Source organism: Miniopterus natalensis, chromosome 4, assembly GCF_054644295.1.
Source record: "Miniopterus natalensis isolate mMinNat1 chromosome 4, mMinNat1.hap1, whole genome shotgun sequence".
NCBI classification, from domain to species: Eukaryota; Metazoa; Chordata; class Mammalia; order Chiroptera; family Miniopteridae; genus Miniopterus; species Miniopterus natalensis.
Window position 1 is genome coordinate 24,672,952 of NC_142084.1, and position 13,743 is coordinate 24,686,694.

At 36.0% G+C, this 13,743-nt stretch overlaps 1 protein-coding gene across 1 annotated transcript in view; it reads right to left on the reverse strand.

Moving 5' to 3' along the window:
- ADAMTS19 (ADAM metallopeptidase with thrombospondin type 1 motif 19) overlaps positions 1–13,743 on the reverse strand; it is a 219,007-nt gene that overhangs the window by 47,331 nt on the left and 157,933 nt on the right. Inside the window, exon 16 of the mRNA XM_087816415.1 lies at positions 10,043–10,123. Within this exon, the coding sequence (XP_087672541.1) occupies positions 10,043–10,123 (81 nt within the window). The remainder of the gene's footprint in view (positions 1–10,042; positions 10,124–13,743) is intronic.

The window sequence follows — 13,743 nt, forward strand, 5'->3', positions numbered from 1 at the left end:
TATGTTGGTTTTAAAAACAGAACTCAAGACCTCTTCATATCCCTAGTTTGTGACTTTCTGTGTACAAAAATGGGGGGAAAATGCTAATTCTCACCCATAAACAGACATCATTTGTATGGGATTTTACAGAATAACTTTGTTTACCTATATTCTTTTCTCTATTTCTTTTTTGATCTGATCTCTGCTACTATTTAAATAAGATTTGTGACATGGAAATGAGATGTTATGATTACCATTTTAAAATAAAGACATTCTTTTTTCCCCCGAATGATTTAATGTTTTAAATTAAAATTTTAGACTCTCCCATATAATTGAATTCTCTTTCAAAAGTCATTTACAGGTTCATCAAAGGCTTTTGTGTCATAATTCTATGAAAATATTCGATAGCTTAAGCCAATAATCTTCCTAAATATTATTTAAGCTAATCTCTATTTATTGAATGTTTGAGGTTTCCATGTTTTTTATATCGTAAATAATGCTCAGATAAATATGCTGTTCACTAGTTATGTGTACATCTGAATATTTCCCTTGGATAGATTCCCAGATTTGGAATTAGAGAGCCAAAAAAATTGTACATTTATAGATTTTCAAAAACAATTTTAAATTGGTTTTCATAAAGGTTGCATCAATTTATGCTTCTATAATAGTGACTAGAGTGCCCGTTTCTGGAAACCCTCTTGGAAACACCTTTCTCCAGAAAAAGAAATGGGTAAGAAGAAATTTTAGGAGTTAAATTTTGAATAATCTAGATTTTTTTCAAAAAAACTCTTGTTTCAGCTCAGCCGGTGTGGCTCAGTTGGTTAAGCATTGTCCCATGCACCAGGAGGTCACTGGTTCGATTCCCAGTCAGGGCACATACTGGGTTTCGGGATTGATCCCCAGTAGGGGGCGTGCAGGAGGCAGATGATTGATGTTTCCATCTTATCAATGTTTCTCTCTCTCTCTCCCTCTCTCTTCCTCTCTGAAATCAATGAAAAAATATTTAAAACAAATAAATAAATAAATATTAAATAAAAACTCTTGTTTCGTTTCATTACTATGGAGGTTAAAGACATTTTTCATTTGCTTACTCATCATTTGCATTTTTATTTAAATTAACTAAACAAACTATTCATCATCTGTTAACGTTTTTCTGGTCCACTGAGGGATTTTTCTAGTGCTTATATTCACATTATTACAAGCAATGTATTAATAAAATTATTGAAATTTTCCTCATCAATCTTAATTTCTAGCAAATAAATATATTTATAATGTATTGCATATAAAGTATGTTTTAGATAAAATACTAAACATACCTATTTTCAGATTTATGAAAAGTATATAAATATTATTTTTACCTTGAATTTTAAACTTGTAAAGAAATATATTGACAGAAAACTCTCAACACTTTGAAAATAGCTATTACCCTCTAAAAATGGATATACTTCAGATAATACTAAATTGATTATAAATAATGATTTTCCCCTAAAAGGTACAGTATTTCCTTATATTTCTCTTAAAGTCTATTAAATATTTTGAGAAATCTTTTTGGCCTAGCTTTGTACTATGGCCAGTATAGTTCCACATTCCCCCTGTATTTCAGCATATATTCAAGGCACAATTATAAAGAAATATTTTTGAAAAATATCTAAAAAAAAAAAAGCCTGAAAAAAACTTCTTAAAAAAATCATATACCTAAATTATTTTTAAAGTCCAATCTTATAAATTTTTTCTTCTAACTAAAGACTTAGGTGTTTAAATTGCTGGTATGTTTTCATTTGTTTATACTATCTTATTTCTGTGCTTTCTTTTTTCCTGCTTGCTGTATTTTTCTGTTATTTTTCTCTTATCAAGTTTTCTATTGTTTTTAAATTTTTATTTTAAAAATTAGATTTGGTTCTCTAAATATGTGTTTAGTCAATTTTTATTTATTCTTATTTTTAAATATCTTCTTTATATATTTAAACATATTGACCATAATATTTTTTATATTTTCTCTATGTGACACAACTTACGTGTCTCGTTCTTCTTGACTTTATTTTTACTGTTTTGTTTGTAGTGTCTATTTCCTTTTGTGTTTTCTAAAGGTATTTTTTTACTGTACAATTATATTTGTTCTTATAGTATTCCTTCGAGACCTGGCCTGAAGGTGCATTATATCAAAAGAAATTGTATTTGCATATGCCAACCACCTAGGTAACCTCATTAAATTAACCCTCTTGAGGGTTTTGGACTTCATAGGGTAAACTGGTGCTGCAGCAAATCCATATGAAAATTTACTTTTGGTTAAAAATTTTCAGGCAAGTTGATTTTCTACTTCTGCCTAGTACCATCGTTAAGATTTCCTTTCTTTCATCTTTTAAGTGCAAATGCATTTCTATCTCCCCTTCACATTGAGCCTGTAGTCCTTTGGGGCTCTGCTTTATGCAGGGTTCTCCTACTAGAGTCTCCACTTTGCAAAGGTCTTAGGACTTGTTTTCTGTCCACAGTATCCCTTGGCTCTCCAAGTCTAAACTGGTCACCAGGATTAAGCATAAGTGGGGCTCCACGCAGGCTAATACTGATTTGGGTACGTGAGGATTCCTTAATTTCTTTCCAGTTCGGAGATAAATTTGAAAAGTGTTCTTTTTTCCTCCTTTTGTATTTTGCTCAACAATTTTAATTGTTTTTAGTGAGAAGCTTTTCCATAGTGGGTTGTACGCTAAACTGCAGGTAAGGTAAGTTAGCCCATATGACCTTTTTGAGATTTTTAAAAATCATAAGCTATAATGATTTTGTAAAGATGTAACATATAGTCTATCTGACCTACTCTACTCTCCATTTTAGGCTTTTTGATAAATCATTAAATTATTAACAAAGTAATAAAGCCACCACCTTCAGAATTGCATATGGGAACGCAACTCAGAGAGTAATGAAAACGAATAATTGTACTGGGAGGAAATTAAAGGCTTTCTATGAGATAATATACAGTTTGATGTAGACAAGTTAATTTGTTAAGGAATAATCAATTTGCCAGGAGATCAACTTTCCTTTCCTTTTCCTAATGCATTTTCAGAGAAAGATTTTCAATGACTTCCTTCCAATGCGCAAAGGAGCCTTTAGGCTTGAAATCTAGGATTTTAATACTGTGTCATTTCTTTTTCTTTTTTTTTCCAAATTTGCCCCTCCTGCAGGTGCCTTATCTCAGTAAGTGCCATTATTATTTGCCCAGTTGTTTAAGCCAGAAACCTAGTTGAATCTTAATCATCTATCAATACTCACACCTATTTTCCAGTAAGTTTCAACAGTTAAACTTCTTCAATGTCCCTAAAGGCCGCTGTGCGTGTCCCCTGCCCTGCCTATTATCTTGATTGGATTATGCAACTGGTCTCTGTCTTCATTCTTGCTCCTTCCTCTAATTCATCAGAATAATTGCATTTTCCTCACTTAAGCAAATAAGGGAACTTAGTGGGTTCTCGAAAAACCTTGGTAATATATTAGCATTTTGACCTTGATTTAATCTCCAGACTAGTATTCAGGACATTTAGGGGCACTGATGCTATTTCCTGATACAAGTAAAAGACCCTGGTAACTTAGGCCTAAGCCTTATACTAAGCACAAGGAAAACTGACCAGGAGGCCAGGCACTTAATGCAGATGTGTAATTCCATTTTGAAGGTGAATGGTCTTTTAATGACAAAAGGGGATTGGCGATTTATGTTTTAGAGATCTGCACCAGGGAAAAAAGATGGATGGGATCTGGCAGAAGTGGAGGTAGCAATAGGACACAGTCATTTCATGACTTGCATTTTGCTGAATTAATTCTACACAATTGATCACATTAGTTAATAGAAGGGGGAAAAGCAGAAATGTGGGGGAAGTTTGAGGAAAATTTGTTCATATATGACATGTATTTTAAAGTCACAAGTGTTGCATGGAAAGCAATGATTAAAATAGAGAAAGTGAAAAGGAGAGAGCAGGGACCAGATATTATGACCATACTGCTTGGGTTTAAATTTAGGATCATAGGTTTTTAGATGTGTGACCTTGGAAAAGAAAGTTAAACTCTGTTCCTTTATTGTCTGATTTAAAAATTGGGAACTTAGTGGTACACACTTCATAGAGTTATTGTGAAGATTTATTTAATGCGTATTTAATGCGCTGGCTCATACTAATCACTATACAAATGTGAACCATCTTTTCTTAATTAAAATTCACTCAGAAAGTCTTTATTACTTCCTGTGTGCCAGACTCTGTTTCAGTTACTGCAGATACAGCTCTGAGCACAACGACCCCTGCCTTTAAGAATTAACAATAGAGATAGACATATATAAAGAAGCATGCCAGTGAACAAATAAAATTCCGTGATAAGTGATCGCACTCAGGAAACAAAGCAGGACAAATGCCATAGGGAGTAGCCTGGTTAGGGGTCACAAGTGGATATGGAAAGAAAGGGATAGATCTGAGTAACTGACAGGACTTGCTGATGTATTAGAGCAGTGAAGAGAGATCAAGGGAATTCCTAACTTCAGTATATACCACTGGATAGCAATTAGTGACTGCAGTAGGATAAATAATGCCCCTCCCCAAAGATATCCATGTCCTAAAAGATAGAGATCATATAAGGTACCTTCTGTAACCACAATGGGATGAAGTTAGAAAGCAACAACAGAAGGAAAAGTGGAAAATTCACAAATTTGTGGAAAAAGAAACAATATACTCAGCCAACCAATGGATCAAAGAAGAAATCACAGGGAAATTTGGAAATGTCTTGAGACAAATGGAAATGAAAACACAACACCCCCAAACTGAAGCAGTGCTATTGGAGGAAATTAAGAGCTATAAACACTTACAGTAAGAAAAGAAAGATCTCAAATTAACAACCTAACTTTACAACTTAAAGAACTAGAAAAAGCTCCCAGCAGGAAGAAAATAATGAAGTTAGAGCCTGGGTAAGTGAAATAAAGAATAGAAATATAACTGAGAAAAATCAACAAAACCAGAAGTTGGTTCTTTGAAAAGATCAACAAAATTGACAAACCTTTAAGCTAGATGGACTAAGGGGAAAAAAGAGACAACTAAAAAATCAGAAATGAAAGTGAGGACATTACAAATGATGTTACAGAAATAAAAAGGACTGTAAAAAATACTATGAACAATTGTACGCTAACAAATTGTTCATTGAAATGAACAAATTCCGATAAACACCAAACCTACCAAGACTGAATCACAAAGAAAAAGAAATCCTAAATATACCTAAAGACTAGTAAGCAGAATGAATCAGTAATCAAAATATCCCAGCCAAGAAAAGCCCTGGACCTTATGGCTTCATTGGTAAATTCTACCAAACATTTAAAGAACTAACATCAATGCTCAAATTTTCCAAAAACCTGAAGTGCAAGGAAGACTTCCTAGCTCATTCTATGAGACCAGTATTTTCTTGATACCAAAGCCAGACAAGAACACTGCAAAAACAAAAAACTACAGACCAATTTCCCTAATAAACATTGATGTAAAAATCCTCAACAAAATACTAGAAAACCAAATTCAGGAGCACGAAAAGCATCCAAATCAGAAAGAAAGAAGTAAAATTATTTCTGTTCACAAATGATATGATCTTATATATAGAAAACCCTAAAGATTTTATAAAAAACAACACAGAACTAATAAATGAATTCAGTAAAGTAGCAGGGTAGAAAATCAACACACAAAAAGCAGCTGCATTTCTATACACTAACAATAAACAATCAGAAAATGAAATTAAGAAAACAATCATATTTACAATAGCATCAAAAAGAAAGAAGAAAAACCTTGGGAATTAACTTAACCAAGGAGGTAAAAGATTTATGCAATAAAAACTAAAAAACACTGTTGAAAGAAATGAAAGAAGACGTAAATGGAAACACATTCCAGCTTCATGGATTGTAAGGCTTAATATTGTTAAGATGTTAATATTACCCAAAGTAACCTACAAATTCAATGCAATCCTTATCAAAATCCCAATGGCCTTTATTTATTTTTTTTGCAGAAATTAAAAAAAAAAACAACTATCCTAAAATTCCTATGGAATCTCAAGTGACTCTAAATAGCCAAAACAATCTTGAAAAGTAGGAACAAAGCTGGAGACTTTCACTTCCTGATTTCAAAACTTACTAGAAAGCTACACTAATCAAAACAGTGTGCTACTGGCATAAAAAACAGATATATAGACCAATGGAATAGAATACAGATCCCAGAAATAAACCATAGCCAAATGATTTTTGACAAGGTTGCCAAGATCATTCAGTGGAGAAAGGACAGTCTTTCAACCAGTGGTGCTGGGAAAACTGAGTAACTACAAACAGAACAATGAAGTAGGACCTTTTAACTAACACCATATACAAAAATTAACTCAAAATGGATCAAAGATCTAAATGTAAGACCTAAAACTATAAAACTCTTAGAAGAAAACATAAGGCAAAAAGCTTTACGGCCCTAAATTTGGCAGGGATTTCTTGGCACCAAAGGCACAGGCAATAAAAGAAAGGAGACAAATTAAACTTCATGAAAATTAAAAATAATTGCATATACATAAACTTTTGTGCACCAAAACACACTATTAACAGAATAAAAACCCACAGAATGGGAGAAAATATTTGTAAATCATGTATCTGATAAGGGACTAATATCTAGAACATATAGAGAACTCCTAAAACTCATCAACAAAAAAACCAACAAGCAACCTAATTCAAAAATGGAAAAAAGAATTAAAATAGACATTTTCCCAAGGATATATGTAAATGGCCCACAAGCACACGAAAAGAGGCTCAGCCTCTGTGATGATGAGAGAAATGCAGTGAAACCCGCACAGAGACAGCACCCCGAGCTCAGGAGGCCACTATTGAAACGCACAGCAGGCAGAGAGCACCCCCGACACAGAAACCCGGGCCCATGTTGGTGGGAATGGAAAATGGGCGTGGCAGTTCCTCAAAACCATTAAAAACAGAGTTACCATAGGTCTCAGCAATCCTGCTTCTGGGTATATGATGAAAAGAGTGAAAAGCATGGGCTTGAAGAAAGATTCGTACATCCGTGCTCGTGGCAACATCGCTCACACAGCTAAGGTGCAAAAGGCCAAGCGCCCGGGGCTGAGGGAAGGAAAGGGCACCAAGGGATAGATACAGATGATGGGCCATTATCCGGCCTGAAGAGTGAAGCGAACGCTGACACGACACAGCATGGGGAGCTTTGGAGGACACTCCCATAAGTGGTATAAATCGGTCACCAAAGGGCACTTACTGTAATGATTTGACATATATGAGGTGTGTAGAGTAGTAAAATTCAGAGACAGAAAGCTTAATGGTGGGTAGCAGGGGGTGGGGGGGGAGGGGAAGTTGACATTTAATGGGTATAGAGTTCCAGTTTTGTAAGACGAAATTTCTGGAGATGGATGGCGGTGGCTGTGGTTATACAACTGAACAAACGTATTCAATGCCAATGAACTGTATACCTAACACAGTTAAAATGGTAAATTTTATGTGCATTTTACCACAATTAAAAAAAAAGTGTTAGCGAAGAGAAAAAAGATACCCATGTCTGAATCCCTGGAACCTAGAATGCTACCTTACATGGCAAATAGGCAAACAAACAAGCAAATTTTGCCGATGTGATTAGGTTAAGGATCTTGAGATGGGGAGATTATCCTGGATTATCCAACTGGGCCTGAAGTGCAATCAACACGTATTCTTATAAGAGGTAGGAAGACGGAGGTTTAAACACAGAAAAAGAAGAGAAGGCATTGACACTAAGGAGGCAGATGTTGGAATGATGTAATAACAAGCAAAAGAATGCTGATAGTTACCAGAAGCTAGAAGGGGCAAGGCCCTGAAGTTTTCCTAGCCTCCAGGGAGAGCATGGCTTTGCAGCCACCTCGAATTTTGATCCACTGAAACTGATTATGGCCTCCAGAGCTGTGAGAGAATACATTTATTTTTTTGAAACCTACAAGTTCATGATAATTGTTACAGGAGTCATAAAACACTAATAGGGTGGCAATTACTATAATGGGGAAAACCAAAGGAGAAAGAGATTTCGGCATGGGATGGAAATAAAATTTTTTATTTAAACTTATGATTTCTGAGGTGGTTATTTCTGACGTGCATAGGAGACATTTGATAATTTGCAGAAAATAAACATGGGAAGTAATGGAACAAGATGGAATTCCCTAGGGAGACAATATAGCAGGAAGGAGAGCAGGGCCCTGGTTTGAGCCCACAGTACAGAAACATCTGGAAACCATGTAGAGGTTGAGAATGCTACAAAAGAAACCAGTAAGGGATATCCAATGAGTTAGGGGGCATCAGGTCTTAGAAGCCAAAAGAAGAAAGTGTTTAATGAACTGAGCAACCATTCTAATGCTGTTTATTAGTCAAATATCATGTGACCGTTGGATTGTCAATCTGGAGGGCATTTGCTGATCTTGACCAAGGCAATTAGACTGTAGAAGGGAGACAGACACAAGACTGGATTGTTGAAGAGCCTGGGAAACAGGAATTAGAGAGAGCATGGAGATTTCCCATTTGTAAAGTTGGTTTGAGGCCCGGCCGGCGTGGCTCAGCAGTTGAGCATCAGCCTATGTTCGATTCCCGGTCAGGGCAAGTGCCTGGGTTTAGGGCTCAATCCCCAGCAGGGGGCATGCGGGAGGCAGCCGATCAATGACTCTCTCATTGTTGATGCTTCTCTCTCTCTCCCTCTCCCTTGCTCTCTCTGAAATCACTAAAGACATATTTAAACAAAAAAAAATTAAAATTAAAAAAATTGGCTTGTGCATTTAGCGACATTTTTCAGGATTTTAAAAGTCATAGTGCAGCGTAGAGTTCTGAAGACTCTGAGATAACTCCGTTGGAGACACCCATAGTCTTTTCCAGCTTGGGGGAAATCCCCAGTGTAATGCCAAATGTCTGCTATCGAATGAATATTTTGAAATTGTTTAGAGTTTGCACAGTGTCTCCAAAAACTGGGTATTAGAGCTTTAATCTGAATTTGGACATTTGAAATGATTTACTTGCACCTAAAATGCATTTTAAAACCATAGGAGGTAAAAACAAAAAACTTAAATATTAGTAATAAACTAATGAGTGTGTAACATGACAAAACTTCCTCAAATCTTCCTACTCCTAGAAAGCAAGCCCTAATAGGGAAAATAATGCAATCTGAATGTAGGCCATTTTCAATATTGTAGAGTACAAACAACCACGTAATATTGAATTTTTTTACCATGTACAAAGTATCTTTCGATTGACATACTATTTCTTATTTGAGAAAGAATAATGAGGACATTATTTTTGTTAAGGAAAAAAAAGACATTATAAATACAATGTTTAAATTTGGGAGAATATTATGTTTTTGTCAGCCCTCTACCTGTGATGCCATGATTATAAAAGATCATTTCATGACTTAGTTTGAAATTTGAACATACAAAGCAATATGTATTTTGACAATTTACTATTTGCTTTCATATATTTAAAAATAATTAATTGGCCTAATTAAAATAGCTGATACAATGCTTTCCACAAGCAATAATTAAAAATTTTAAATGCTCTCTACATAGGTGAGGCAAGAAAGAACGTTATTTCCCATTAAAAGATTAAGTCCTTTTAGTATGTAGAAAATTTTTTTTAAGAATCCTACAAGATTTCCTGAGTCTAAAGCAATCATTATACATACACACATGTATATATGCATTTACATATGTGATATATATACATATGTGTATATATATGAAATAAATATATTTATGAAATGTTTTATACAAATGCATACATATGAAATAAAACACACCCAGATCCTCCAATGAGTGTGTGTGTTTTTTTAACATGGACTAACATGTGGAATCAATTTATACCCCTCCAAAACACATAGACAACCAGATTGCTTTTGCTCCTGGGAAGTCCCTGGAAAGAAATTTCTACTTGATACGACAAAGGTGCTTCCTGGGAAATTCACACATCTAACTAGAAACAGACTGACATCCTTGTCTCATCGCACCCTCAGGGCAGGGAGCTGGGCTCGGGCTTGGATGGGCTCTGGTCTGTAACACAGGTTACCTAAATAGCTGTGTGCCGGCTTTTCCTCCACGACTTTGATTCTTCTTGCTCCAGGAGGTATCACCAGCACTTCCACATAACCTGCAAGGGTCAATAAATCATGAAATAAATCTCGAGATCTTAGGAGATCTCGTCTCTTAGTTGACTTGCCCTTTCTTCCTTTGGTTTTGTTTTTTGCTTTGATATTTCAATACCTACGGAAACAAAACAAAACAAAAATTTTAAGTACAAAAGCTGTCATAATTTCAAGTGGAGAAGTTTCTGGGAAAGATGTTAAGTCCACAGCACTATCAAGGGCAAACAGACAACTGCATTTTGTGTCAAAGCTCATGGATATCTTATGAATTGTGAGGCGAAAAAGCACAATGAAACAGCCAGGTTAGAAACACAGTGGATCTTGGAACAGAGCAAATAGCCTCAGATTCTGCTCAAGGACCTCATTTAAGTTAGAAAGTGGGGGGAAGAAGGCAGTGCACCAGGAAGGGCATCAGGTCCCGGAGTAGCTGAGCACAGGACAGAAGAGACCCACCTTTCCCTGCGGAGACGAACAAAGGGTTTTGAAATTGGGGATCTAGACAAGTAGCTGTAAGGCCACACCAAGCAATCTAGTGTCACCTAGGAAGGTGGCCGACAGCTAGAAGCAAAACACTAGTTGTTTCTCAGGAAAGGTTTTTCAGCAGAATTTTAGGAATATAAAGCTTGAAGTGAAATAAGGTGAAAAGACAATGTGGGACAGAAGGAAGAATATGCAGAAAAAGTCAAGATCAAGACTTCATTTAGTGCAGAAAAATATAGCTACTTACCTTTTTAGCTTTAAACTTATATTGAAATAATATTTAATATTTCTCTGAATATACGTGTGTAGCTCCATATATCTGACAGAAGTTTAATTTCAAAGCTACTTTTGAAAGCACAATAGTTCATCTCAGAGTTGTCTGCTACTGATTAATTATTCAAATTCCTGAAATTGTTTCAATTATTTGGTATAAACCAAAAGGTAGCATACACCCCACCTGGTGGCAGTGGCTGGGATTATGCTTTTAGAATCATAATTTCCATTAGCAAACACTGCTTATTCAGTTGCACCATTGTTAGTAATACCAAACTACACAAGCACTGTCATTTTGTTACATGAACAAACAGGCAGCAATGAAAATAGAAACACCTGCTTATCACCTACTTGTACACAGAAATTAGGCAAAAAGGTCTCTGCACTCAATTGAATTGGAAAGACAAAGCAGAAATACCTTATATAGATATGAGTTAAATAAAACTTCAAAAATTATGTTTAAAAGATCATATGCAAAATGATACCGTTAACTCCCTGCTAAAGGATATAAACCATGTTGTTTAAACTGTCCCCCTTCTCTGATCACATCATCACTCAAAAGGTTTGCTGCTATTTTTAACTCACAGAAGTGGGATTTATTTTTTATTTTTCCCTTGTAAATGGTTATATACATTACTCATGCTTGAGAAACACTGACCTCAGCCGGAACCACTGATTCAGAGGACAGAACAATTTACAGTCAAGGAAAGCATCACAAAGAAGCAGATGAACTGTCTTTGAAGACTGGATAGGATATGGATATATATATTTTTATACACATACACATACACATAGAAAAAGGAAGAATTCACTGTATGTAAAGAAAAGTAAGGGAGCAAGTGGTATCCTTAGGAGCACGTGAATAAAATAATTCTGACAGAATAAGAAGATGGGTCCAGTAAAGAGAGTTTTAACGTATGCCCGGGGCACTGCATTTGTCACTTTGCAGCTACTGAACATTCGACAGTAAGGAACTTGGTAACCAGGTGCTGGTGAGGGGGACTTTATCTTTGGTAATCAGATACTGGCTTGAGAGGCTTTATTGGAGAGCCGGATGCAGGATACCCAGCAATATGGTTGTGGATAACAGTGTCAGGAGCCTAATGTAAAACTCTAAGAATGGTAGAGGCCGAGGTAGTAATTTCAGAAGGCACTGTGAAAGATAAAAAAAATTCTGAACTTGAGAACCAAGAGAAAGTGGGAAAATAAACATTGAACTCCATGCTTTATTATTACTTATGTGAGAATGAGGCCACTGCTTACAGCACCGTGAAAGTCAAGTGGTAGTAAGAATCTGATCAGCTCGGCTTTGGAATTTGTACTTTACGAAACGGGGGAACACACTAGTGAACATATCCAGTAGGAATCCCGAACATCTGGGACTCCGGAGAAAGGGCAGACTATTGAGGTACCTTCGGGAGGCATCTTTGCAGAGGCAGCCATTCAAGCCATGGAAGTAAGTGGAGGAAATCAAGGGAGAACTCCACCTTGGTGACAGTCATAGTTTGTTGTGTTTTTTGGTTTGTTTGTTTTTACAGATCCTCACCGGAGGCTATGTTTTTTATTGATTTGGGAGAGAGAAGAAGAGAGAGAGAGAAAGAAACATCAATGTGAGAGAACACATCAGTTGGTCACCTCCCTCAGGTGCCCTGTCCACGGATAGAACCAGCAACCCAGGTATGTGCCCTGACCAGGAACTGAAACCACAACCCTTCGGTGGTGGGACGATGCTCTAATCGACTGAGCCACTGGCCAGGGCTGTTTGTTTTTCTTCAATTGAAAATCTCTCAATTTTACTTTTAATTTTTATTTATTGACTTTTAGAGAGAGAAAGAGATTTGTTGTTCCACTTATTTATGCCTTCCTTGTTTGAGTCTTGTATGTGTCCTGACCGGGGATCAGGGATCGAACCTGCAACCTTAGCGTATGGGGACTATGCTCTAACCAACTGAGCTTTCCTGGCCAGGGCAACAGTCATAGTTTTTAACAGAGATTAAAACTAAATCAGGAAAGAATATAGAGAAGGAATAACCCTGAGAAGGAGGAGATCTGGCTATTTTGGTGTAGCGGGACTCCGTGGATTAGATAATCTCAAGAAGAGCTGTTGGTCAACTGTGTCATAAACTTCAGAGACATCAAAGAGAAAAGTGGCAAAGGAGGTTGTGCCTGGATGTCACAATCAAGAGGTAACTGTTAATCTCTGAGTAAGCGAATTCAGCTAAGTGTTAGGATGTTAAAAAAAAAAGACTGGGTAGGTAGTAACTGGAAATACCTGTTTGAGTTTAGCAGTAAACGCAGCCATATGTTTTACATTAGGACAATAGTTATACCTAAGTTTATAGTTCTATCCAGAGCAATTTTCTGTTACTCAACTGGAATGGCTTGGAGGATAGGTGAGTTAAACTGAGTTTAAAGAAGAGAGGAAGAAAAATGTTAAGCGAAGACATTTGAAGAATGATAGCCAATGACTGGGGGCCTAGGTATTTTTCAGTAAGTAAGCCTTTTAGCACAATCGAGAATTACATTTTTTAAAGAAGTAAATATAAAAGCAGCTACCACCGAGCTTAGAAGTTGGAATAAAGCCTATGACATCAAATCATAAATCTTATCCTCATGTTGTGACAGCTTGCTTTGTACATGGGAAAATCCCATCCTGTTTTATAGCCAGAGATCCATTATTAATCAGCCATCTTAAAATGCCAACAGCAATCATTATTTTCATGGTAAATAACAATAAAAAATGCCATATTTTGAGAAAGGCTATGTGTTAGTCACTATCATAGGTTATTTATATAAATTATTACATTTAATCATAACGATAACATCCAAGGTAGATATTACATTTCTCACATAATAGATGAGAAAACAGATG